Below are 27,948 nucleotides of genomic sequence, written 5' to 3' on the forward strand. Positions count from 1 at the left end.
TGGAACGTCAGTAGAATCATACTCGACGTTCCAAACGCCATTGTCAAACTTCTAGGCTTACAGGAAAGTGGCGCTGAACGTCCGACGTACACGTTTTCGCGTATAAAACTTTGGCCTCAATGTCGCTAATATAAGCCACGTTATACAATAATTTATATGAGTAACAATTGTTAATTATACAAATTATAACAATTGACAGATACAAGCTTATCTTTCTGACGTCATTTCTTTGCCACAGGTTGGTATTACAACACTCATCAATGCCGTACACGGAAACACTTTCTCTACGATTGCAGTCAACGTTACTGAAAGGTTTTTCGCTAAATTCTATGGAAACAGTTCGAAAGTTATTTTCCACTTTAATTCTTTGATTGGCCTTATCTAAAATAATAATAATAAAAGATAACGGTATAGATTAAACTATTTCTTGAACCGTAAATAATGCTGGAAATATATCTACCCCCACAGTATTACTACCTCCAGCATTTTATTACTGAGATGAAGAATAAAAAGGTCAATATCAGTAAACTAAACATTCTTTTTCTAAATTCTCTTCAGCAATTATACATACTCATATACAGGTAAATGTTGAGGGGAATTTTGGTTTTCATTGGTAAAAAGTTAAAGGGGTATGAACTAGTTTAGTCGCGGCAATGCATAGGCACTGCCGAGTTTACATAACAATATTTAATTAATTGATCGTATATGTTATGATATTTCGGTTTTCAAACGCACACTCGGTGGTGAATTACAGATTCATTTCATTACTAACTTTTTATATTTCATTATAAACGGTTTTAACTCTTTCCGCCCCATGGGCACTAAGAGAGTTAGTTTAGCAAGCCCATTATGGGTTCGGCCAGGCCCACAATGGAACAGCTGGATGGCGAGGGATAAAGCCGACATATCTGGGGCCGTATTCTGGTCACTGTCTCTGGTCTCTCGTCTCCCACAAGCCGGTCGCCACCACCAATGATTAGCCAATCAGCCACCGGCTTGTGAGAGACGAGAGACCAGAGACGGTGACCAGAATACGGCCCCTGGTCAGATTACCCCGAAAAATTCGTGGGGATTTTTTGACCCGTCCGGATTTGATTCCGGATCTCCCATAACGGTAGGCTGCCACCATGACCGCTCGGCCATCCGTTCCTCAGTTTCTGTACCTGTAATGTTTACAGGTATGTTTTTGGAGATGAGTATATATTGTTTTTATTTTCTTGTGTCTATTTTCTTTTTCGGCAGGCCAATTATTTCGGAGTTTACAATTTGTCTCGCCTGGTCAAAACATTGAGAACCCCTTCTCTGTGGGGATTCAGGCCGGATGGCCGAGCGGTCAAGGTGGCAGCCTACCGCTCTGGGGAACCCGGGTTAGAATCCCGACGGGTCGAAAAATCCCCAGGAATTTTTCGGGGGTGGTTCCGTCCGGATATGTCGGGCCCCGTCTCTCACCACCCGGTCGCCCCATTGTGGGCCTGGCCGAACCCATAATGGGTTTGCAAAAAGAGGCCCTCTTAGTGCCACAGAGCGGAAAGAGTAAAAAAATAAAATCTGACTGCAATCCACCTGGCAATTAAGTAATTTTTTAAAAAAATACTACCTTGTATTAAAATATAGAATAATAAATTTTAAAATGTAAAAATACTTAAGCGTAAATTATAACTAAAATAAAAGTAAAATACATCGAAAAATTTTATGATTTAAAAAAATAAATAATTTGAAAAATATTAATTTTTTTAAAAAATGGTGGCAGCTCCGTTCCTTCTAAACTTCGTTGTTGTGAAGGCACGTCTTACAGTTAGGGCAACGAAAATGTCGAGAGACTTTTATATCAGATATTACGTTGGACATAAAGGAAAATTTGGTCACGAATTTTTGGAATTTGAATTCAGACCCGACGGTAAGTTGTATATTAACTTTGTTGTTGGTGAATTAAACTTTATTAATGCCAAAATATCAATTTATTCTTTACCACACAAATCATATAATATACACAAGAACACATTTTCCAATGCTGAACACAATGTAACACGTGTGAATTATTATAATAATGTATACAAAACGACTTTGACAATCCATATGTTTTTGGTAGGAGTTACTTTTGAGAGCTATATACATAAATAAACATATAATCTAATGATCTAAAAGTAACTTTGGTACAAATGCAGCCTGGAATGAAGTAGTGGGACCTTATTGGATGGCTGTATAAGTAAATAAGTCAAAGGAACCGACGGTGCATATGTATCTTCTACATACTGATGGTCTTCTTGATGTATAGTTGCTATTATATACTATGCTGCTATGTCTTGCAAAGGTTCACCTGTAGACCGTTGGCTCCTTTGATTATTTTACTTGTTGGGCGTTGTCTATGGCAGTGTTCCGCAACCAGTGTGCTGTCACGTGGTGAAAGGTGTGACGTGAACTTTTACATATTCTGTTAATTTCAAGTTTTATTTATATATTTTATCACAGTTGTGTTTCTTATGTTTGTATTTCATTCTCTGCCGCAGCACTGATTAAATAAGATGATGTTTGTTTATTCTTTATTACAAGCCTCTCATTTTTATGTATTCTAAGAAATTATATGTAAAATAAATTTGCTCACAGGTGTTGATGTCTGTTTAATAATAATAATAGGTTAGTGGCATTACGTAATTCTATTAATATTATCATATACGTTTTTGAGGGGAATAACATTTTGGTGGGCCGTGTTGGGTCATGGGTGTGCCACAAGTAGAAAAAGGTTGCGGGACACTGGTCTATGGCTCTTGTAAAGTCTTCAATAAAGGAGTACCTAACCTGATAGCTGTGAGGAAGTCTACCGGATTTATTTATTCGGATTAAAGAGACATACGTTCACATTACTTATTTATTTAATTTAGCATTAATTTTGCCTGCAATTTTTGAACCATTAATTACAGTTTTTTTTAATTGCAAGTCTTTTCTTCTTTTGCAACATAAGTATAGAAATTGTTTTAGAGTTGTTTTGCACAAAAGATAATCAAATTTAAATTTATTTAAGTTTTTTTAGTAATTCAATAATTTTTGTTTTATAAATTTGCCTGCTTTTTAAAAGTTTTTTTATAATTTTTACTATAAGTGAGTTAACATTAGTTGAATTAGTGGGCTACATAGTTATTCAATTAATAATGAAATAAAATTTATTGAATTTATACTGTGAACAGTTGACTTCAAAGTTAAAACTATAGATTTTTACCATTACATGTTTTCTTTTGATTTTTTTAAAGACATGTATTTGATATAGGCCTACGTTTCTAAAACAAGAGTTTTTTGTTGTCAACATATATAAAAAGGAAAGAAAAAACTGTTAGCAGATGGTAACAATGACAGTCTGACGTACAAAGTTCTAAGGAAGTCATCAGCAATTCAGCAAACATAAGAAAGTCTTAGTATTACTGACTTAATTAGCATTATACATTACTGAACATGTAATGTTCAGTAATTTATAATGCTAAGTAAGAAATTTAATTCACTAGGAGAGTAGAACAAAGAATTATTTATTTTTGAATGGTATCTCAAGTCAGCGAGAGTTGGCTGTGATGGCAGATGATAAAAAATTGATTAACATGTTTATTTACACCAACACATAGCCATCTTACAAATGAGTAATGCTGCCAATAAGACCCAACACAAAAACTAATGTCATAAGCATAACTTACCATTGTATGCTGATTTCATTGCTTGGAATTAAAGAAGTGGGCAGTGTCAGGATTTGATTGATTATGAATTTTTTATTGTGTTATTGGCTTTGTTTGGTACTTCACCTATCACTGTGATTTTTGTTATGTCATGTCTACATCACTATCATCTTGGTTGAGATAGACTGTAGAAACAAGTTCAGGGTTGCAACATACAAGAATTGTGTGTTATTGAATGTGGCCAGGTTATTTCAATACTAAATTATCACTAGAAGCTTTACACAGCAGAGGTGTTGTGTGTGTCAACCAGGCTTTGTTTAATCAAAACAACTTTTATCTTTTCTTCTCTTCCAGTTTTGTTATCTTAACAGAAACATCTCATACCATTAGTTAGCACTCTGGTCAAAGAAATTAATAGAATATTAATAGCTTAATAGAATCAATAGTTCATAATGATTAAAAATGAGCCTTGGTAACTAGTGCAAATACATTGATTTGATGAGTGCTTCTGGTGTTTCGGTAGATCATCCTCAAATCTATACTGTTAATGATAATCAAATTGTATTCTGAATCTTCACAAAGCTGGTTATAAACAATTAGATAACTCCGCAAAACCTTCAAAAGCACCAGCACAATAATATATTTAATACAGATACGAATTTGTAAAAACCCTTATTATTGCCCTTGTTAAGATTGCAAGTGGTGTGTTCATTCATTCTTTTAATATAATTCTTTACTAAACCTTGTACCACTTTTCTAGGGTAACCATGCATAGCTGCTATTTTCTCTATATGTTTTAATTGTTATCTTGTACTATTCAATAATTATGTTTGTGCAGTGTGGAAGGTTCTTTTTGTAAGGGCTCTGAATGCTAATTGAATACAACCGGGGATTAAAGGCTTTATACCAAGATATTGCTACTCGTAGAGATTGTTCAATACCATACATGCGTAACCTGTCAGTATATAAGTTATTAAGAAATGGCAAGGATGTCATTAACACCTACAACGCACCAGGGATGTATAGTATACCTGTCAGGGATGACAGATTTCATAGGGATATTGTGTACATTGGCTCAACAAAGAGATCCCTTAAAAAAATGGCTGGCGGAACATAGATATAATATACAACTCAAAAAACAGACCACTGCCCTAGCAAAGGTGGATAATTCAATACCCTCCTTTTGAAGTACAGGTAACCCCCGTATAACACGCCACTTCTATAGCACGGATTCACTCTGACACGGTTCGAGAATTGGGTAAAACCTTCGTACAACATAAAATGTAATAAATTTTTACATACTTAAGTACTAATAGTTCATGAAAAGTATTATTTTTGTGAATTATTAGTACCTAAGTATGTAAATTTTCTTTTCCCACCTTCTGTTGATACACATGGTTCTTCTCGAAACTTGTTTCAATGTTGCCAGATCTCGATGCTTCTGCTTTTGAGGTTGCCAGATGTTTTTTCCTTATTCCATACTTGCTTTATTCTTCATAAGTGCTTAGCACCATATAAGGAAATTTATAAAGATCTTTTATCTAAAAGCAAGCAATCTAAAATTACATACTTTTTGCAAAAGGTAAAGCATGGATCTAAAGATAATGCAGAAAAATGCTCAGAGGATAAGGATAACTTGCCAAAAAGAAAATGCTATCAGTTAAAAGTGCTTAGTGATGACGAAGAAAACATTGTTTAATTTATATTAATATGTATCACTTCTTAAGAAATTTTTAATAAAGATATTTATCTTAATTATGAAAATATAATAGCATGTTTTTTAATTTTTGGAACCTAACCCCTCTTATTGTACTAGTTCTTTGTTTTGCATAACATGGCAATGTTTTGGAATGTAACTTTGTGTTATACGGGGGTTACCTGTAATGCAGATAGTCTTCCTGAAGGAAATACTTTTCCTTCAACATTCGTGAACTGATAAATTCGAATGTCCCGCATTCTAATTCTTTCAAACATTAATGACCTGAAACAGATCCTAATTGGATCGAAAACGTTTGTCTTAACATATTTGTATTAAATATGTTATTGTGCTGGTGCTTTTGAAGGTTTTGTGGATTATTTAATCAAATTGTAAGAAAAAAAAATACACATATTGTGACTTTTTACCTGGTTCATTCTGACAGAATAATTGATATGTTATACAATAAACTGTTACATTTATTGAAGCTATAAGAAAATTTCACAATTAAAACTGTTCAAAAATACCATCTACGGAAATGACTTGTGGCCGTACCTATGTGAAAATGTAGTAAGGATCTCTAAATGCCAGTAAAATTCTTTATCTGTCTCTGAAAATATAAATGTGTAACAAGTACAGTTAGCAATAAATTGCAGAGTTGCACAGCATTATTTTCAATATATTTAGCATCTATAATATCTGCTGCAGGATATTGTTGTAAGTTCACCGACCTTTAGGGGGGGGGATCGTTAATCCCGCGACAGGATGGTCTAGGGTCGTTCGCGTGTGGGTGTGAGGGAGGATGACACAGACAATAAGTGTCTCACAAAGAAACCCGTTTATTTAAATATAAAACAACTCACACTATGCACAGATCGTTACAAAGGTGAACGTTCGAACGTTTTTGTGCCGATGTGTTTCCTATCGTCGCTTGATAGAAGGCCCTGGGGCAGCGGCAGGTGCAGCGACTCGTCGGTTGGCGTCGGCGGACCTTTCGATGGACACCTTGGAACACCTCTTGTCTCCCTTGAAACCTCTCGGAAAAATCTCTTGTCCTTCCAATTCGGCGATTACTCCTATCTCTCTTTTTCGTATTGTTCATGTTGATTGGCTCCACATCCTTTCTTTCTCTCTTCTCGATTGGTCCCTCGCTTGTTTCCAAGCGAAAAACGACCCCTGTTCGAGTCACAAGAAAGAACCACCTCGACAAATCTACTTGACACCCTCCGTTTACTCAGGTTGGAAAGAATTGATGGAACTTTGAAACTTGCGCTCATATTTTCCCCATTGTTGTCTAGTCTGAGAGATTTTTGAAATTCAATGCTTTGATATGATGTTCCTTTTCATAATTAACTTTTCCCTTTTTCCTAATTTTAATGATCTAAATTTCGTATACGAGCGACTTGTCAAAGGTCCATCTATACTGGAGGACATTCGTCTACAATCATTACTCATTACAATTATTGCGTTTTATTTTACATTAGGCTCTTTTTGTCTTTCGACATCTTTCTCCTTTTTTTTCATGCGTCGCGGTTTCAAATGACTAACGCATCAAATACGATCTTTGATCGGCTTTTGTCCCTTTTAACAATGGACGATTTTCTACATTCGTTTTAACAATCTTCTAATATAAATAATTAATGTTAACCCGTTTTTGGGACTTCACATCGTTATATTTTTTCATGATGGCCAATTCCAGCTTGGAAGAGCTACCTTCCTGGATTAGAAATGGTGTTTATTGCTTTCCTCCCACCTCAATGAGACTTTAAGGTTGGACTTTATACTCGATATTGTATAGTTAGAAAATTAGAATAATTTATAATTGTGAAGGATTCTTGTCAGCAGATTGAATACAGTTGTTTACTGCCCCGATGAACTATATACAAACTTCTGATGAAAACTGGAAGTCACATTATTTCTGTTCAAAAATTTTCCCTGAAAGGAGTTAGATAAATGACTGGCTTGTGTCATTGCGAACAGAAAAGTATGATGTGCAGGGTACAGTACAGTACTAATTTGAGGTGAAGAGTATATATTTTAAATTGAATAAATTTAAAATATGATTGAAAATTGCAACCCAGCATTGTGACGATGTCACAATAAACAATTACTCATTACTCTTATTTCTAGTGTTAAACAATTTTTAGTGACTTTGTTCTTATTTAACAGGTAAACTGAGATATGCCAACAACTCAAACTACAAAAATGACACCATGATTAGAAAAGAGGTAAGTTCAGTAAAATTTTAATTTAAATGGTCACTAAATTACATTTTAGTAGATATTTTTAAAAATTCTTTTAGTCCTATGAATACTAAGAGGATCTTTTTTAGCAGGTCATGCAAATTTTTTATTAGAATTACAGACTAAGCCAGCCTAGTACCAATATATCCATAACTACCAGTACACAATGTGCTAAAATAATAGATGCTAATAATATGCAAATTAGTAGTATAGTTTCTCATCTTTTCATTGATCAAGTTTACTTTGAATTTTTATTGTCACAAATATCAATTTAGTTAGGATTACATAATAGTTAGGAGCACAAGACAGAAAATGGGAAAATAGAAACATATTTTGAAGCTGGAGTTGCATATTATTAGGACCTTATGGGTCGTGTCACCCAGCGGCTGTGGGTTGCTCATGACTGAGTTAAAGCTTGCATCACTTTGCTTCAAAATCTTGAATTGAATTGCTTGAATTTTTTTTATGAAACTCATTCTATATATTTCTTTTCTATCAGGGTTTCATATACAGACTGAGTCAGAAAAAGTAACCCGGTCTGTAGTTTAGTCGAAACACAGGATAATCAGTAATAACACAAAGCCAAATGCCAGTGTCACTTTCATAGATGACGTTGAAAGTAATCCCATCATGTACATACATGGCTGCACTTGTAAAATTATATTTAGGAACATTTGGCATTACGCAATGGTGATTGCACTGCTAATGCTGTTCCTTGGTTGCTATGGTTGCTCGGTTGTGGATATACACAATATGGAACACCAATATTCACTCAGCTGATTCAATTTATTCACTGCACATGATACATTAGTGCAGAGACTCAAACTGGACTGGGCTACTTTTTAGTATGTCAGCCATCTTTATTATTTTTTGATATTCTAGAAATTGTAACATCTTTCTTCTTTATAAACATGCTCATCTTCTCTCTCCAGTTTTTATTTTATATGAAAAAGTACACCTTTCAAACTCAAATACTTTGTACAGTACTTCTCACTGCAGTAGCACTTTGATTACTTTAATGTTTTGTATAATTATATATTTAATACAGTTATACCTAATTGTAGTTGTTCTTTCAATAATATCGATCTTTTCAATGTATTTGTGAAGCTCTGAATACTAGCGAAAACCCATTCTTTGATTCTAACATGAAGCTAACGTTCATGATTGAAAGACCATCAGCTCTTATTTTATGAAGGAGTGCATTGATAAACCAGGATGAAGATCTGAGATTTTATTTTAACTTTGTATTTTATTCAGAAGCAAATTATATTTGTTTTTCAACAATGTTGTGCCTTCTGGTCTCTAAGGAAGTGTTTTTTGCCCATCACCAGTTTGATTATGCTTGTATTGAAATAGTTGGTTTGAGGCTCTTGCAAGTTTTGTTTGTCTTTGATGACATCAGACTACTGTGACTCAAGTGGTAACCAGTCTGCAAATCTCACTTAATTTTCTGGCATGCCTTAGTGAAAGGTGTCACATCATGTGTATTTGGATGGAGCATGACTGATCAACACTTAATGAAAAATATTACAGTAGAGCGTCGTTTATCCGAATCAATTGGGGACTGGGGTTGTTCGGATAACCGATTATGTATGAAAAAATATATTAACTTATCCGGTGTTGAAATTTTTCTCCGTTGCATGTCTCTTTGTGTTGAATTTTCGTCGATTTTAAGCCTAACGAAATGATAATCAAGGCTATTGTATCGTTAAAAATTATTTCTTTATTTTGTACAAACAAAATAAATATATTGAAAAATATAAAAACATGAAAATTATACTTTAGAAGTTAATCTAGTATCAAAAAAACGTTCAATTCGACACGACACAGTCTGACTGGAAGCTTTTGGATAACCGACGTTTCGGTTAACCGGCTTTCGGATAAACGACACTCTACTGTAATTTATTATTATTATTTGTATCTGCAACATTCTTGTGTTATCATAGATTCACAGCAACATATGCTATCATGGACAGAGTGAGCTGTATTCAGCTGATGTCCACACCTTTACTGCTTTACTGACCTGGCATCTTGTGATCAGTTTTGTTTTTACATTTTTCTAGTTTTATCCTAGGAGGCTCACACCTGTCTCTTCAAATGAACATTTTTAAGCAAACGCCCAACCTGGCATATGCAATCAGCTGAATGACCAGTCAATTTCCATCCAATACTGAATGACTTTTTGTTTTCAGGTGGTAAATAATCAGTCTTTATTCAAGAATATAATCAATATGTGTGTGTTTAGTTGCAATTGCTGGCTTGTTAAGTTGTATACTTGCTGTAACACTACAGTAGTCTTACAGCAAGAATACAACTTAAGTCTTTCCACAGTAGTGACAGTTGTTGCTGCTGCAATTTTAGTGGATAGAGCTTGGGGTATCAGGTCAAACTGCCTATGAATATTTCTGAGGATCTAACTTGGAATCAAATTTGGGTCTTTTGGAAAAATAGAATTGGTGCTTTTGTCACCGTGGCATCCAACTGTCCATCATAGAGGAGTTAGGTTAAGAGGTCAAATATCGTTTCTGATTAGTAAACTTAAATCATTAAAAAATGTTAAAATAATATCATTCACATTCCAACTACTACAAGAGTCAAAGAAAATACTTTTGTTAAATATAGATTACAGCTTAACCCAGTTATAACGTCACCCATGGGACCGGCAATTTTTTGATGTTATAACCGAGTGTTGTTATCTGTGTTGTCATAATTTCAGTCCCATAAAAAGTACCAAGTGTGTTCAAGAATCTATCATAAAATCCATTCTAATTTAACATCGTATATACCGTAAAATTATTTCTTAATGGTAATACAGTATACTGTATCTATTACGATCGTGATAATTTATTATCGCATGTATAAAAATGCAAACTACAAGTTTAAATCAACTTTATTTACATTATTATGTCTAAGTATACATCGATGTAATGAGAATAAATGTCAAATCAAAAGGCAACAAAAAGTTAAACTAATGTATGCCAATTAAAAATGGTTCAATTATTTCCTTATAAAGTATTTGACATAATATGTTATACTAAAAATAATAGAATATTTAACAATTTAGCATAAATTAATTTAAAAATGAGTACATAATAACTGATAATAACCAATCATCACGAGTACATAATACCATAATAACCGATCATCACGTTATTTAAAAGTGTGGCGAATCTCACCCCACCGAAGTCATGTGGTGAGAGTACCACCCACAGTCATTTTAGGAAGTGGACTCTGACTCTACAACTGAACACATAGTATGTTTTTTGTTAAAATTTGTAATCTAATTTTGTAAATTTGGGAGTGCTTCAAATATGACATTAAAACAGGATTTTCTGTTGTTACAAGTGGGTTTTTTAACATTATCTAGTATAGTAAAATTGTGGGACCGATAAAAATTTGACATTATGTTAGGGTTGTCGTTACATCCAATGACGTTATAATTGGGTTAAACTGTATTTTAAACTTTTTGTTACGACTTCATCTTTGTAGAATAATTGGCAAACTTGCTTCTGAGTTTTTATTAACGATTATGACAATAGCAAAAATAATAATTGAGATAAACGGTATTTTGGATAATATGACATTTATTATTTAATTTATTAATATTTTAATTATTTTGAATTCCATATTTGTTATAGACTATATTATAAATAATATAGTAACAGAAATTGCAAATTACAGGATTTCTCTTTTTAGTTTATACACTTACTACAGGTATGTTGATGTATTGTGTTTTACACTAAAATAATACAATGAAAATAGTAATTATATTGATTAATTCATTTAACAGATCTCAAACAAATGCGACAACTTTTCTTCAGAGACAATCCATAAGTAAATAGACACCCCAAATATCAGCAAATACGTGAGGCAGTATTAACTCCAAAAATAATTGCTGTATTGGAGAAGATCTGCCAATATTCTCTGGTTTGCCAATGGACAAAACAGCTACACTGTTCACAGACATCAGAGCTGCTTGTTACACAGCCAAAAAGAGCCAGAATTGGCTGGTAATGCAAGGATTGGGCAAGCTTTCATGGGCCAGTCAGTCATCTGACACGAATCTCGTCGAACGCATCTGAAATCTGCTGGTTTGTGTATAGGAAAGAGGATTTTGTGACAACATTCACAAAACCCACTTTCCTGGAGAATATTTAGAGTTTTTGTGTGCAATGTGGGCCAACATTCAACAGACAAGATAGCATAATTCATTGATTTCATGTCCAGTTGGGTTAAGACATGTTTTATATACATATGTGGCATTTGTATCATGTAGATACTGTGAAATAAAAGACAGTGTCAGAAAATAAGTGTCTATTTACTTATGAAAATAAGGGTTGTGTCTACTGATTATAGTCTTTGTTATAATTGTTGTAATAATTTTCAATAAAACAGTGCATCTTATTGTGATCTGTTATAACCAGTATCAATTAACTTAAATCTGAATAATAAAATATGAATGTAAATTAATTATATGTAGAAAATGTTAATAAATGATATCTTAAATTTAGGCTTATGTTCATAAATGTGTCATGGAAGAATTAAAGCGCATTATTGATGACTCGGAGATAATGCAAGAAGACGATGCAGTGTGGCCGCAGCCAGATAGAGTTGGTCGTCAGGTAAGTACATTACAAAACATTTAATTGTTTTATATGTAAAGAACATTTCAGTTAGCATTTATATTATGTTGTAATGTTTACAACAAACCATAAAATATTTAATAAACATCAACATCTACAACACATCAACACTGGGGATGTAACTCAATGTCTGGTACCTGTTACCAGTTGTCCAAGACATAAGTGGCTAAGGCTGTCAAAGGTAATTGTGTATTTGTGCTTTCATTTGTGAAATCATGGAATGTGCAGTCAATCAAATGTGTTCCAAGTTGCACGATGCTCTGCCATCTATGATGGGTACCATGTAAACACCAAGAATTCTTAACAGGCCCTTAGGGTTTTGTCATTCCAAAGGGGTTTGAAAATTGTTTGATTCCTCCTTTTATAAAATATTCTCCTGCCCATTGATCTCCAGATATCCTTATAAATGTTACTTAGAGAGCAATTGTGACTGACTACCATGTACTCAGTCATGGTGTTGTTAACCGCACTAGAACTGAGGGTGTCCCCATTAACTGCTAATCAGCAATTTGAATGATTTGAGGGTTATATCCATAACACTTTTTCTTAATGTAGCATAGCTCTTCCTATTGGTCAATGATGTTTCTGCAATGGATATGTGGCACTTCTAATTGAGATCTTGAAGGCTAAATTGAAGTCAGTTGGGAAATAATTTCACAAAGTAGACCTGATAGAGGGATGCCTGTAGTCACTCTTCTCCCTTACAACGTATTGTTTTGTTCTATGATCATTTAAGGTGACTTAAAATGTTAGCTTTTTCTTATTAAAGTTTATTTTTACTGCTATACAAGATTGCATGTGAATGTTTGTGTGTTACTGAAGCAATTACTGTGTGTATAATACTTGTCATGGTCATATTTCTCAGTATTGAATACTTTCAGAATTTGTATGATTTTTTCATTGTGGCAATAGTGAAATGTGCACTAAGTGTACTATAATAGTCTTATAGTACAGGTACTCCTCACTTTATAACCGAGTTCCATTCCGACGACTACCAATTTGCTTATCGACGTTTCGTTAAGCGAATTGGTTGATAAGTGAGGAGCTTGTGCCAGGAATATAAGATCATTGTAAAATTATACAAATTATGCAACAAACTTTAAATTTATTCATAAAAAGACTATTATAGTACACGTAAGCCTATAATAGTACGCTTAGTGCGCATGTCACCATTCGCCACTGACCGACACTCAAGCCGAGAAAGGGGATACCCCAAATTGCAGGTCGAAACTCAATTGGTCGTAAGTGCGAGTGGTCGTTAAGCAGATAGGTCGTAAAGTGAGGAGTACATGTAGTCTTTTTATGAATAAATTTGAAGTTTGTTGCATAATTTGTATAATTTTACAACGATCCTATATTCTCGTCACAAGCTTCTCGCTTATCGACCAATTCGCTTAACGACGTAGTCGTCGGAACGGAACTCGGTCGTAAAGTCAGGAGTACCTGTACTTTCTCCCTTTGTGTTGTGAAAACATGTTTCTATAAGGATAATTTAATATATCAGGTAATAAACAAATCATTCTGTAATACATATTGTCATTTTAAACTAATTTTAAAATATTCTTTAGAGTATTTCATTTTATAGCAATTTCTCCCTACTTTGTCATGATGCTCTGCAGTCACCTTGGCATCAACCACTTGTTTGGCACATTCTAGATTAAAAGTATTACTAATTTATGTGCTTGGTGCATTTGTTGCAAAGCTTTTATGAATTATAAGGAAAGCAACATATTAAATTACAGGTTCATCTTAGTTAATCAAGCTTTAAACTGTCGAATTACTTCACTTGAATATCTGTGCTCTACATTCTAGTTAAAATATTAGGTTAATGTATCTGCAAAATCCATTACATTTTATTTGTTTTTTTTATAATTATTTCTATCAAGTTTCTTGGATTTTGCATGAATAATTTTGGATTGTGAATGACTGAATAATTTTAATCACAAATTAATATATCTATTTTAGGAGTTGGAAATTGTAATGGGAGATGAACACGTTTCATTTACAACATCGAAAATTGGTTCATTAGTAGATGTTAATCAGAGCAAGTAAGTTATAATTCATGTACACAGTTGTTGAGAAAATATGATATTTTAAATTACTGTAATATGTTTATTATAATTGAAGAGGTATTCAATGTACATCAATTGATAGAGTGTCCCAAATTTCTCTTCTTGCTAAGTTGCCATTTTTGTTAACAGCACTTCCTAGAGCCAATAGACAGTAAGACATTTGAATGCAGATGGGAGATTAAACTAGGATGGTTACTCTATCAATTGGTGACATTGCTACTGTACTTCTCAGGTAATGGTTAACATGCAGTAATTTAAAATACCTGTAGTAGCATTCTTTTTGGAAGACCCTGTATCTTATTTATTTAAATGTAAATGATTAAAGCATAATACTGGTTTTAAATCCTTATTTTTATTATTATTACAGAGACCCCGAAGGGCTTAGATGCTTCTATTACTTAGTTCAAGATCTGAAGTGCTTGGTGTTTTCTTTAATTAGTTTGCATTTCAAGATTAAACCAATTTAAGATACGTCAAGATGACTTTTACGCATCGAAATTGCCATTTTAAATTTCTTTTATTATCCTAATAGTCATTAAAAAAGTTTAAAATTAAAGTAAGATCTGTTCAGTTTTTTGACTTTGGTTATATTACACATGATTAAATTTGGTATTATTTTATGACAAACTGATTTCAGTAAACAAGTATAAATTTGTGAATTAGCTTATTTTACTACTTTTTGTCTTAAATTTTCTTCACATACCATCTATTACACATTATCTGTAATCTACAATATTTATTAGGTGCCGTGAAAAATATTTAACGCAATGTAATTTTGTTAATCTATAATTTTGAGTACATAATGTGTACAGTGAATGACTTTTATATTAAAATTACGTTCTCTGTGATTCTTCACCTAATTACATTTGTTGCCATCTCTCGATGTTTATATAGTAAATCTTTCCGTCAACCATTCTTCTAAATAATTCTTTAACAATTCTGATTTATTCATTTATGATATTACTATCACAAATGGTAAAATGAAATCATAAACAATGAAAATACAAATATTTTTCATTATAGATTGATGTGTGTAGTAAAATATAAAAACGGAAACTATTATTAGTCAGGTGATCATGCAGTAAAATACCCTATCAGATTATTTTGGGGATGTGAGTTTATACTGAATACAAGTCCAGATGATCCCTGTTATTTCATTCCTAACATGGACATTTGAAAAGAACATTTTGATAAAAATCTGCCAAGAACTTTGCTTATATTTCAAATTTAATTTATACGTAAATAGTAAGCTGTCAGAAGGTCTCAAGTATACTATGAAGAAAAATTGTCAATCATCTCTACAAATCATTGCAGGCACGTTTGACACAAGTTTGGGAACTGATGGTACTGATAGGATATTTCACTAACAGATGTTTGTCCTTGGTTTTCTTGGTCATGCAGTACTGTTGTTTTGACTCCTGCAAACAATGATGTCATTGGATAGTTGAGCAATGGAAGAGGGTCTTGGGGAATGATGAATCCCATTACATGATTTGGCACTTTTTTTTTTTAACTCTGCCCCGTGGGCACTAAGTGGGCCTCTAAGCAAGCCCATTATGGGTTTGGCTGGGCCACAATGGGGCAGCCGGGTGGCGAGAGACGGAGCCCGACATAACCGGATGGACCACCCTCCAAAAAATTCCTGGGGATTTTTTGAACCCGGCTCCCCAGAGCGGTAGGCTGCTAAGTCGACTGCTCGGCCATCCGGTCAATTTGGCACTTTGATGGACGAGTCTGGCCAAGACAGATGCCTGGAGAATGGTACATGCCCAAATGTGTTGTTTTGATTGAAATGGACCCTTTTCTGTATCAGCATGATAATGCACCTACTCACAAAGAAAGATTCTGAGCATCGTGATTTGAGGATTTGTAGGTAAAAGAGTTTGGCTGGTCAGCCCAAAATCCAGACCTCAACCCAATCTTTGGGATGAGCTCAAGTGATTGCATATCAGTCCTTCCTGGCCACCTTCGTCAGACTGCTCTCGTATTAACGATGATGCTGCAGCTGTTATTCACACCAACACATCTGGAACAATAAATTATATTAAGTGAAATGAAAAATATCGATACCTCGAGAACGAATGGACGGAACTCGAAAGTGATACTTAGGTGGGAAAAAATAGCAGATGACGACCGATACTCATATTTTGTCTGGATGACACGTAAATCTCAAGTTCTTTTTAATAAAATATGAAATCAGAAAGAGTTTTAAATTCAGTATAACAAGATTCTGTTCGTTCGATCGCTTACTTGACAGCTTGCCTCTACGGAGCCTTATGATTGCACGAAATAACACATTACTATTTATCATGATAACTCATTTTTCTTACAAGTGGGTTTTTAACATTCCAAAAGAAATAAACAAAAAGAAAGGAAGGAAAATTATCTGGTATGAATTTAAGATGGCGGATGGTCAACTTCGCGGGCCTGATTTTCAGTATTCGCCCACCAGCGGCCAAGTGGTCTTCGTACCCTGAACACTGGGAGTTCGGTCGTGGGTTCGCGCCTCGCTCGGACGGGCTGGCCACGTCGTGGAGTTTTTCGGGTTTTCTCCACGTCTGTAACGCCTAGGGGCCAGTTTCCCCTAAAAGACCCCGAAGGCAGATCGCCAAAGTGTTGTGTTGCCATAACTTAAACAAACAAACGATTTTCAGAGTTCGTGTGCCTCATTTGGCACAGGGACCACACTTTGTGTATCCCTGCCATAGAGTTTTAAATTTAAATTGTTTTTAAACAATAATAATAAAATAATCTAAGAAAATTTTATTATGTTTCAAATGTATATAAAAGAGCTATTAAACTTTTTAAAGCATATATATATGCTTTACAGAGGTTACAACGGATTCTTCAGAGCAGCAGAAGACACGGGTTCCAATCTCAGTCGCGATTCAAACATTTTGTAAATCTGAGATGTTTACTTTTTCGAAACTAGAGGTTATTCAGTTTCTATCAATATACGTCAATCAAAATTTATTAAAATGTTAATGCTTTGAGGGAGGAGTTTGAAATTCTTTGTTTTTGTCTTTGTCTGATAGAGGAATTTATTGCTATTCGCTTATACTCCGGAAGAACAGGAGGATGATCGCTCAGCGACCGAAAAGTCGGCCAGTCCGAGGAAGACCGGAGAAAGGTCACGAAGAGACCAAAGCGGGCCTTATAGTTGACGGCCCACTCGAGAAAGGGGATAGAATGCCTTCCGGGAGGACTTTTTGGGCAAAGGCTTGCCCTTATGCAGGCGTCATCTGCAAGGAGGAAAACCTGGAAAAAAGGTTGCCAGTCCTGCTGCCAGCTCGTCCGAGTGAGGCGCGAACCCCCGATCGAACTCCACTGTTTAGGGTCTAGTCACCGCCGCTATGAGCGGAGACCGAGCCCACTCGGTTTGAAATTCTTGCCATGTATTCCACTTTGATTTCTTTTATATATGGTAGTACATTCTCTCATTCTTTTTCACGAATCTTTTTTGACTGAAAATTTAAAATGTGAGTTAATATTTGCGGCACTCGCTTATTTTTGAGGAGTTTTTTTGTTTTTTTAAATCACTTTGGGCATTTCTTCATATCAATAGAGAATTTAGCTAACTGCACAGCTCGTGCGACCCTGATGATTGACGAAGCCTGACGTATTCGGAAGAGATCTTACAAAAATAAATCCTGGAGTTGGTCCTGGATGACTCAAAATACTTGTTGGCCGGATGGCCGAGCGGTCAAGGTGGCAGCCTACCGCTCTGGGGGACCCGGGATCGAATCCGAGCGGGTCGAATAATCTCCAGGAATTTTTCTGGGGTGGTCCGTTCGGATATGTCGGGCCCCGTCCCTCACCACCCGGTCGTCCCATTGTGGGCCTGGCCGAACCCATAATGGGTCTACTAAAAGAGGCCCTCTTAGTGCCCACAGGGCGGAAAGAGTTTAAAAAAAAAAGACTCAAAATAGTTGGTTTCTGCTTTCACCATCTCGAACATTCGATCGGTTATAAAAATCAGGAAAAATCTTTCCTTAGGCCGCGACTCCACTAGCCGTAAAAGGGCCGTAAAACCCCTCGCCGTAAAAGCTTTTAATCACGTGACCATGATATTTTACGCCTGAGCAGGTCGTAAAACCAACGTAAAAGCGAGTTGAGCAGTGTTCAACTTTCGAAGTGAATACGACCGTAAACCGGTACCATCCACCAATCAGAAGTCAGTGAAATCTAGGTCATCGTGACACGGTGCGAAAATGGCGAAAACGAGCTTTTGTGTACGTTCTCTCGTGGCTACTCTAGAAGATCTGGAAAGATTTATCGAAAACATCCGAAAGTATTCATGTATCTACGACAAGAGGTCTCCCGATTATAATAATGGATGCCTAAAACGCGATATGAACGGCCAAAGGAAAATCCTTCAATTTAGAGGAGTATATAATAAAAAAGCTAAGCTTATAAGTGCTGTATATTATCTTAATAATATAATAATAAAAGTCAATATATGAAAGTAAAGATATTACTTTTACTACATTTGTAATTATAGTACAGAGAAAACTCGTAGAATATAATTATTGTCTTTATATCGATATATCACGTATACACTGTAATAGTACTGTCGCCGTAAAAAGCTTCGCTAGCCGGACCTCCACCGCAATCCGAGCGCAAACGCAAATAGGTCACGTGATTAAAAGCTTTTACGGCGAGGGGTTTTACGGCCCTTTTACGGCTAGTGGAGTCGCGGCCTTAGAATTTTCTAACGGATCTGAAATCAAGATCCTACGCACTCACAATCTCAAATGTTTTCAATGTCGAAAAGTTATAATTTTGTACTCCGCCGTAAAAATCGATTTATTAAGAATTATATTGTCTTGTCTATTTACTTTAGCATTTATGTTTACTTTATGATGATTAAATTTTTCAAGGCATACAATTTAATTTCGGAAACTGTCGCTTATCATACATCTATACATATTGGTAAAGGTGCAACTCGTTACGAGTCTTCCAGAGTAAATTTCTATGAAACAATTCGGTAAGTTACAACGTATTATAAATGCGTTGTTGTATATAAGTTATCTTTAAGAATAAAATAACAATTATAATATAGAACTAAATATAATTTAAGTTACACAAACTCTTTAGTGAAATTAATATTAATCTAAATATTTCTGCACACTGTTCAAAGGGTATTTGTTAATATTGTTAAGAAGGCGCGTCAGTCAACCGCTCTGAGGAACCAGGGATCGAATCCCGGCGAGCAATTGCAGGAATATTTTTGTGGAAGGTCTGTTCCCGGTCCTTCGCCACCCCATTAGCGCATTGTACACCTGACAGAACAAACGACGGATATAATTATAAACAGGTCCTTTCTTAAAAAGCCTACTGGGCAAAAACAAAATAGCAATAAAAATAAATGAATAAATACTTTTAACAAGGTAAAAGATAAAGATTCAGTTACTCATGAATTATTTTTAATTTATAAGTAACAAGTTAAGTAACGCTGTATCAGCGTGTAGTCGGAACGAAGCTGCTCGCACCTTTATTTTCTAGATTATGAGGGAAAAAAGAAACAAAGAATCATTCGTTCTCAACAATATATTTGATTTCTATTGGATTTAAAGGTACAGACATAAGGTCAGAATAAGCCATTCATTAATTAATTGCTATGACAACGTTTCGTGAAATTCTGTCTATCACTATGGGCCTTGGACTTACAGACTCGTAGCGATCTTTATTGTAACTTTTTAAAAATACTGAGTCAGTTATTTTTTTCACTCGACTCAATGTGACATAGTAAGACCGATAGTTGTCTCTGTTTTCCCTATATCTATTTTGATTTTTGGAAGAGTTAATCTCTGTGATTTATGTATAGTCATCGAGTATGTTAAGGTAAGGGGAAACTGTCTACGAGATAGCAATATATTGCCATCGTTCGAAGAGCGTGTTATGGGGTTATTGGAAATAGATGAAAGGTCCCCGATAGCTATCGAATTTCACTAAAATAAACAGAGGAAGGCCGGAGGACGAGCATTAGGAGCATATATAATATAGCGTATAGTTCCTAGTGAACCGTTGACGAGACCTCCTTGCACCCATAAGTTGACTCTCGGCATGATTCTGGCATTAACTGAGAGATTCAAATACTTGGAGAGACCGAGAGCTGAGTCATCTTTGGACGAAGGCCGGGCAGTATCTGGAGTGCTTTCAGGTGCCGTATAAGCAAGAGGGTACCCAGTTGACTGCAAGTAGTTTTCGTTGCTCTGTTTGTTGGATATAGCTCTACTGCCGTTTGGAATTGATCGAGTTCATCTCTGGATAAATAAGCTCGATTTCTTGTCGTCAGAATGTTCGATCTGTATCAGAGAAATCACCCGAAGCTAGATGTTGTAAGACATCTGTGAAGGAACTATCTACGCTATTTTGTCTATGAGAATTGCTAAGTTCAATGAACTTCTCAAAAGAATCAAATAAGATTGTAATGTAATGTCCCAACAAGATCCCTACCTTGTTCGGACATTACATTGTAAAAAACACTCGAATAGAGAGGAGTATCTTTAACAGGAGGAAGCTGACGAAAATCACCAAACAAATCGATAAAGAATCCACCCAAACGGCTCATCTTTCTCGGAGTTTATCTCCCTCAATCTTCTCTCGATCATGTAAAGCATTCTTGCGCCAATCATTGACATTTCATCGATGATCATAAATTTGAGCGACTTCATCTCAATCTGGAATCTCTGCGCAGCTTCTCCATTTAGAGATCGAAATTTCCTACTAACGATAGGAAGACGAAGGAGAGAATGGATCGTAAAGCCATCAATATTGATCGCTGCTGCTCCACGTTTCAAAAAGAAAACTTTCTTAACTTATTCTTCTATAAAGATTCTTTATACTTGTTGTGTATCTAGTTGGCGATACATTTACCTTTCAAAATTACCGTTTTAATGCTTGTCATATTTTCCGACCACTAGATGACGCTTCTACACGTGCCTGCAAGAAGCGACTAACACTTGACTTCATGCATTCCTTGTCAACATTATAACTCTAGAATGAGTTGTCCGATTTTGGTGATATTTTCTAGGAAGACTCGCCATCACTCAAAGACGAAATAATTAAAATTTCAACTCTCAAAAATGATCCATACTGAAGAAACACGCGATGTTCGTTTTAAACCCTATCTTCAGTTCTACAAAAATGGATCATTTTTGAGAGTTGAAATTTTAATCAGTTAATCCTTGAGTGATGATGAGTCGTCCAAGAGAATTTCATCAAGATCGATCAACTCTTCCTAAAGTTATAATGTTGGCAAGGAATGCATGAAGTCAAGTATTAGTCGTCACTTCATTCCGACAATCAGTTCGTTTCGACAACTAATTACAAAGAATGAAAACAGAGCATTTGGGAAGATACTCTATGAATAATTAAAACCTTGAGCAAAACAATACGTTTTCATTGGTATCATGGGTACCACACGTTACACAGGCACATTGTTTAATTACGAAGAATTTTCAATGTAAGATAAATATATCAAAAATGGTCAAACAACGTCACCATAGTAAAATAAAAAAAATAAATAAAAATAAAAAATGGTGCATGCTTAGTCTATCCTCAACCGACATTTTTCCTGAAGGAGTTAACAACTTTGAGCATTGACGAATAAGTGCATACAATGTTTGTTTGTTAAGTTATGGAAACGCAAAACTTGGGCTATCTGCCTAGGGGGATGCCTTCCGGGAGGTTGTTTTAAAGGAACAGGCCCCTATTTAAGCGTTACAGACGTGGAAAAAACCAGGAAAATTCCACGTGGCCAGCCGTCCGAGCGAGACGCGAATCCACGACCGAACTCCCAGTGTTCGGGGTACGAAGACAGCTTGGTCACTAATGGGCTCTGAGCGCATACAAAATTGAAAATAATGTTCAAGTAATATCACTATTATTATCGTAAAAAATCTTAAAATTACATCGCGTTACCTCCACGCATGTGCAAACAAAGTATTATATATTATTTAATGATTAATATTTTTTTCAGGTAGAAATAATATTTGAAAGTTGAAGAAGTGTTCTCCTGGTAAACGTATCTCTTGTTTATTTACGAATTTGATTGCTTTTACTTTGAATTTTAGCAGAAAATTTTTCCTTTTAGATTACGAAACTTCGCCGATAACAATATGAATTCTTCAGTTTGTCTCGATAGAATCAAGAAGTTTATAGACGCAGAAGAAATTCAACTTTCCACTTATACAAAACGTTGGAAGTCATTGGCCATGTCCATGAAATTCCTTGGTTTGAAATTCGAGAAACGATTCACCCCACACATTATTTTCATGTTGATAGCGGTAAAAATATTTATAATCTTCTACAGCTACGCAAATATCATAATGTTAACAACTTCTTCTTCGCTAATTAATTGGATCATGCTTACATATTTTGTTTTCTTTTATTTCGTAAAAATTTTTTCTCTGTATCATTTTCATCTGAAAAAGAAGATAATTATCGAGAAATTAAATGATTTGTACGAAGTTTCTGGTATCAGCAGCGAAACTCGCATCAAGTCCAGATCAATGCTGATTAAAGTCTGTTTAACTTGGTTCAATAGTTTCGTCTTCAATGTCGTGGCATATCTCAATATGTTCGAAGAAAGATTCCGAGTAGTTGGTATTAATGAGATATTTCATATTAACTTTGATGATTATACAGCAGATATCATCACATTTCTTTTATATTTCTTCGAAATCTTTGTCATTCCTATTCAGTTTCATTTTTTGTTACTTTATTTCTGTTCCATTTGCAAAGAGTTTGAGTATTCTTTCGTGTTAATTCGTAAAAATCTTGCCGATAAGCGCACTCCCATACAAATTAACGAAGCATCTTTTAAGTATATGCGGATATCGGCCATATTAAATGACATAGAAAGTATTTACTCCCCCGTTTTATTTCTGTGGTCGATTTCGATTGTTGGAAATGTCATATTTATCATTGGTAGTTATTTACATATGGTGAAGTCCTCTATCGACATGAGAGACGTAATATCTTTGTTCTGTTGTACAGGATTTCAATTCTTATTGTTTTCTAACGTTTGTTTCTCTTCATCGAATATGAACCGAGAGGCCAAGAAGTTTGCGATGTCTATTTACAAAGCCTCACTTTCTATAAATGATCAAGCCGTTCGGCAATTTGCCTTTCAGTTTTCTATGGAAATTTTGCAAGATTTGCCTAATTTTTCTGCCTGGAATATGTTCTGCATCGATAATAATCTCACAATGGCAATTATTAGTACCGTTGTCACTTACAGTCTCATTATGTATCAATTTTCAAGCAAGGAATAACGTAAAGGAACTTATATGTGAACACGAATCCTCACACTTCATCGTTGCCGAGAAAGTATTGAAATGAAGAGAAAAGCTTATTTTCCATCGCAATTTATTGCACATAATTTCGTCCGTTAGAAATGACCCACGAAGAAAATAAATCGATTGAAATTCACTGTAACCATTACGAAACGTTTCGATAAAATATTGTATTGTTTTGATTATAAATGTCATATTGCAAAATTTAAATAAATATTTGTTGCTTGAAATATTTGTTTGGTTCATTTGTCTACGGCAAAGTGACACGTTGGCGATTTACACGTGAAATAGCACGTGGCAAACCGTCGGTCAGGCACGAGCCCGGAACTATATATATTGTTTAGTGGTTCTATTCAGTCGGTGGCAGAAGACAACAAAAATGAGAAAAGAAAATGTTATCGAAAAAGCCGATCTTATGTCGAGCTGTATTGTATTTAGAAATAGCAATCCAGCAGTGTTTTCAATCCAGCTGGATTTTTGCTGGATCAAAATAATTCCAGCTGGATCCAGCGCGAATGTATTTTTGGTGCAATAAAGTGTTATCTCTCTATCTATCTATCCAGCAATTTAGGTTTTTTTTTTAAAGAAATAAAACATTTTTTTAAAAATACTTAAGAAGCTTTTATTATTTAGACTGGTCACTATAAATCAGTAAAACTCCCCCGTTTTACCGTTTAACTCTCCCCGTTACATATTTAGGTAGTAAACTTAATTTTGGTTCGGTTTAACACTTGAGATAGAGATAATTAACTTTAAATATTTAGTTAGATTATAATGTAATCTTTAAGTTAAATAATAGCAAAGGTAATTCTACTAATTAATTTATATTAATATAATATATTATAATAATGTAAGGACGGATAATCAGTGGCTAAGTGGCTATCAGTCTTACCAGTTTTCTTATATAGGCTCTATATATTAGTCTATAGTTATTTATAAGTATATAACAACAATGTACTGGAAATAGAATAAGTTAAATGAACTACAGCTTTATCAATCCAGCAAAATTTAATAAAATAATAACATTTTCAATCATTTTTAACAATGCTCCTCGGTTACAAAAAGGTAGAACATTATATATAGAACATAAAATATGTTCGGAATAAATATAAAAATTAACGGAAAAAGCCGAAGCGGACAAAATATAGATAAATAAACAAAATAAATAGCGAAAAGGAAAAAAAAAGGTATGACAACGAAACCACCATTGTCCGTTAATAACATTAATTAATGTAAAAGGACCTCTACGCGGTAGACAATGAGCCCGCATCTCTATGGTTCGTATAACCAATTGCCATGTGGGCCTTGCAGATTTCCAATCTCTCAAGATGTTTGACCGTTTGCCTATAAGTCATCGTTTTTGTAATTGCCGCTCGGTCCCATTAGACGTTAACATCCTTCTGTCTTGCGTGTGATGCCAGCGTAGTGTCGTCGAGTTTCTTACTGATTGTATATTTGTGCTCCTTGAGCCTTTGTTTTAAATTGCGCATCGTCGCACCCACATAAACGAGCTTGGAATTGAAACGTTGGTCGTGTAATATATACCCGTTGTTGAATTCCGATCCTCTTTCTTTTTATCGTTTCTTAAAAGTTTGAAAACAGTGGGATTACGTCGGTATACAATGCGAAAATTATTAGACCTGGCAGTACAACTATGTATCTTGTTTAAAAATGGGATGTAATTAAGCACTATTCTTTTTATATTTATTTCGAACACATTTTATGTACTGTAGTTAATGTATTTTTTGTAACTGAGGAAGATCGTTAAAAGCGATTGAATACGTTATTATTTTATTAAATTTTGCTGGATTGATAAAGGTATAGTTTATTTATAAGTAATTTAATTATTAGTGTTAGTAAAGTAGTGAGTAAGTAATTAGTAGCAGTCTAGTAATTAGCAAACCGGCAACACCGACAACGTAGACTTTTGCGCCATTATTTAGAAAGTTAATTGAGTATTTGCAGATCCGCAGCGCTGGATCCAGCAGGCCGGAGAATGCACTGGATACAGCTGGATTGCTGGATGAGGGATCCAGCAATTGCAATCCCTAATTGTATTATTTTAAAATGAATTTACTTATCATTAAATTAGTGTGTACTTTATGATGATAATTTTTTTTTTTAATTTTTAATCTTCTACAACCGCTGTTTACTTTTCAACTAAACATATTTGAAATGTTAGCCGCTCTTACAAAATGAAAAATTTTGTAGTTGAAGAAGAACTTCGAATATAAACAGATGTTTTAAAGATTTGAAAGGCACAGCTTACTACTTCAGCGTTTAAATAATGAACAAATTAAGAATTTCAATGCAAATTAAGTTATATTAATTATTTAATAAAAGTAACAAACATAAGCGTTGGTAATCACTTTAAAAATGATATTTATTCATCTCTTTTGATTCTCAGATTTCGTTACCTTTCTTAGTGTTGAATGTAAAATGTGATGTGTGAGTGAGTGAGTATTTTGCATGGTTCACTGTGAGTAGGAGCTTGCACGATTGGATGGCCGCTCATATAACAAGATTTCTCTTATTTTTAGATAATGCCATATTCAACAAGGGGATAAAAAAGTAGACAATTTATAGAATAGTGATGTAAATAAAAGATATATGAATGATCAATTGAGAAACACCCATAAATTCAATTCATTTTATTCTTAAATACTGCAGGTATTAAGTGAAATGAAAAATATCGATACCTCGAGAACGAATGGACGGAGCTCGAAGGTGATACGTAGGTCGGAAAAAATAGCTGATGACGACCGACACTCATATTTTGTCTGGATGACACGTAAATCTTGTTCTTTTTAATAAAATATGAAATCAGAAAGAGTTTTAAATTTAGTATAACAAGATTCTGTTCGTTCGATCGCTTACTTGACAGCTTGCCTCTACCGAGCCTCATGATTGCACGAAATAAGACATTACTATTTATGATGATAACTCATTTTTCTTAAAAGTAGGTTTTTAACATTCCAAAAGAAATAAACAAAAAATAGGAAGGAAAAATTATCTGGTATGAATTTACGATGACGAATGGTCCAACTTCGCGGGCCTCATTTTCAGAGTGCGCCCACCAGTGGCCAAGCGGTCTTTGTACCCCGAACACGGAGTTCGATCGTGGGTTCGAGCCTCGCTCGGACGGGCTGACCACGTAGTGAAGTTTTTCGGTACGTCTATAAAGCCTAAATAGGAGCCATTTTTTTCATAAAAGACCTCCCGGAAGGCATCCGTCAAGGCAGTTCGCCAAAGTGTTGTGTTGCCATAACTTAAACGATTTTCAGGGTTCGCGTGCCTCATTTGGCAATATGCTTTACAGAGGTTACAGCATATTCTTCGGAGTGGCAGAAGACGGGTTCCAATCCCAGTCCCCATTCAAACATTTTCTAAATCTCAGAGATGTTTACTTTTTCGAAACTACAGGTTATTCATTTTCTATCAATATACGTTAATCAAAATTTATTAAAATGTTACTGCTTTACGACAGGAGTTTGAAATTCTTGCCATGCATTCCACTTTGAATTCTTCTATATATGATAGTACATTCTCTCATTCTTTTTCACGAATCTTTCTTTGACTGAAAATTTTAAAAGTGATTTAGCCTAATATTTGAGTCATTTGCTTATTTTGGAGGTGCTTTTTTAATCACTTTGGGCGTTTCTTCGTATCAATAGAGGATTTTGCTAACTTTAAAGCTCGTGCAACCCTGATGAGTGACGAAGCCTGACAAAGAGATCTTACAAAAATAATTCCTGGAGTTGGACCTGGATAGCCCAAAATAATTGGTTTCTGCTTTCACCGCCTCGAACATTCGATCGAATATAAAAATATGAGGAAATTCTTTCCTTACAATTTTTTAACGGATCTCTAATGAAGATCCTACGCATTCACAATCTGTTTTCAATGTTGAAAAGTTATAATTTTGAATTTGGTCATAGAAATCGATTTTTTGGACATTAAATTGTCTTTTCTATTTACTTTCGCATTTATGTTTACTTTATGTTGATTAAATTTTCAAAGGAAAACAATTTACTTTCGAAAACTGTCGCTTATCAAGCATGGAAACACATTTGTAAAGGTACAGCTCGTTACGAGTCTTTGAGAGTAAAAATTTCTTCTAAACAATTCGGTAAGTTACAACGTATTATAAATGCGTTACTGTATATAAGTTATCTTTAAGAATAAAATAACAATTTTGATATAGAACTAAATATAATTTAAGTTACACAAACTCTTTAGTGAAATTAATATTAATCTAAATATTTCTGCACACTGTTCAAAGGGTATTTGTTAATATTGTTAAGAAGGCGGATAATGCGTCAGTCAACCGCTCTGA

General features: G+C 34.7%; 2 protein-coding genes across 2 annotated transcripts in view; both read left to right on the forward strand.

Annotated features, from left to right (window-relative positions):
- The window catches only part of LOC136983153 (dynein regulatory complex subunit 2-like), a 400,360-nt gene that overhangs the window by 89,896 nt on the left and 282,516 nt on the right, over positions 1-27,948 (forward strand). The gene's annotated exons all lie outside the window — the stretch shown is intronic.
- mago (mago, exon junction complex subunit) lies at positions 1,754-14,866 on the forward strand. The gene is made up of 5 exons (XM_067279822.1): positions 1,754-1,897; positions 7,522-7,580; positions 12,107-12,217; positions 14,204-14,286; positions 14,678-14,866. The coding sequence occupies exons 1-5, from the start codon at positions 1,810-1,812 to the stop codon at positions 14,775-14,777; spliced, it is 441 nt and encodes a 146-aa protein (XP_067135923.1). The 5' UTR covers positions 1,754-1,809; the 3' UTR covers positions 14,778-14,866.

The sequence above is a fragment of the Centruroides vittatus genome, unplaced genomic scaffold (genome assembly GCF_030686945.1).
Source record: "Centruroides vittatus isolate TY-2023 unplaced genomic scaffold, ASM3068694v2 contig_877, whole genome shotgun sequence".
Lineage (NCBI taxonomy): Eukaryota > Metazoa > Arthropoda > Arachnida > Scorpiones > Buthidae > Centruroides > Centruroides vittatus.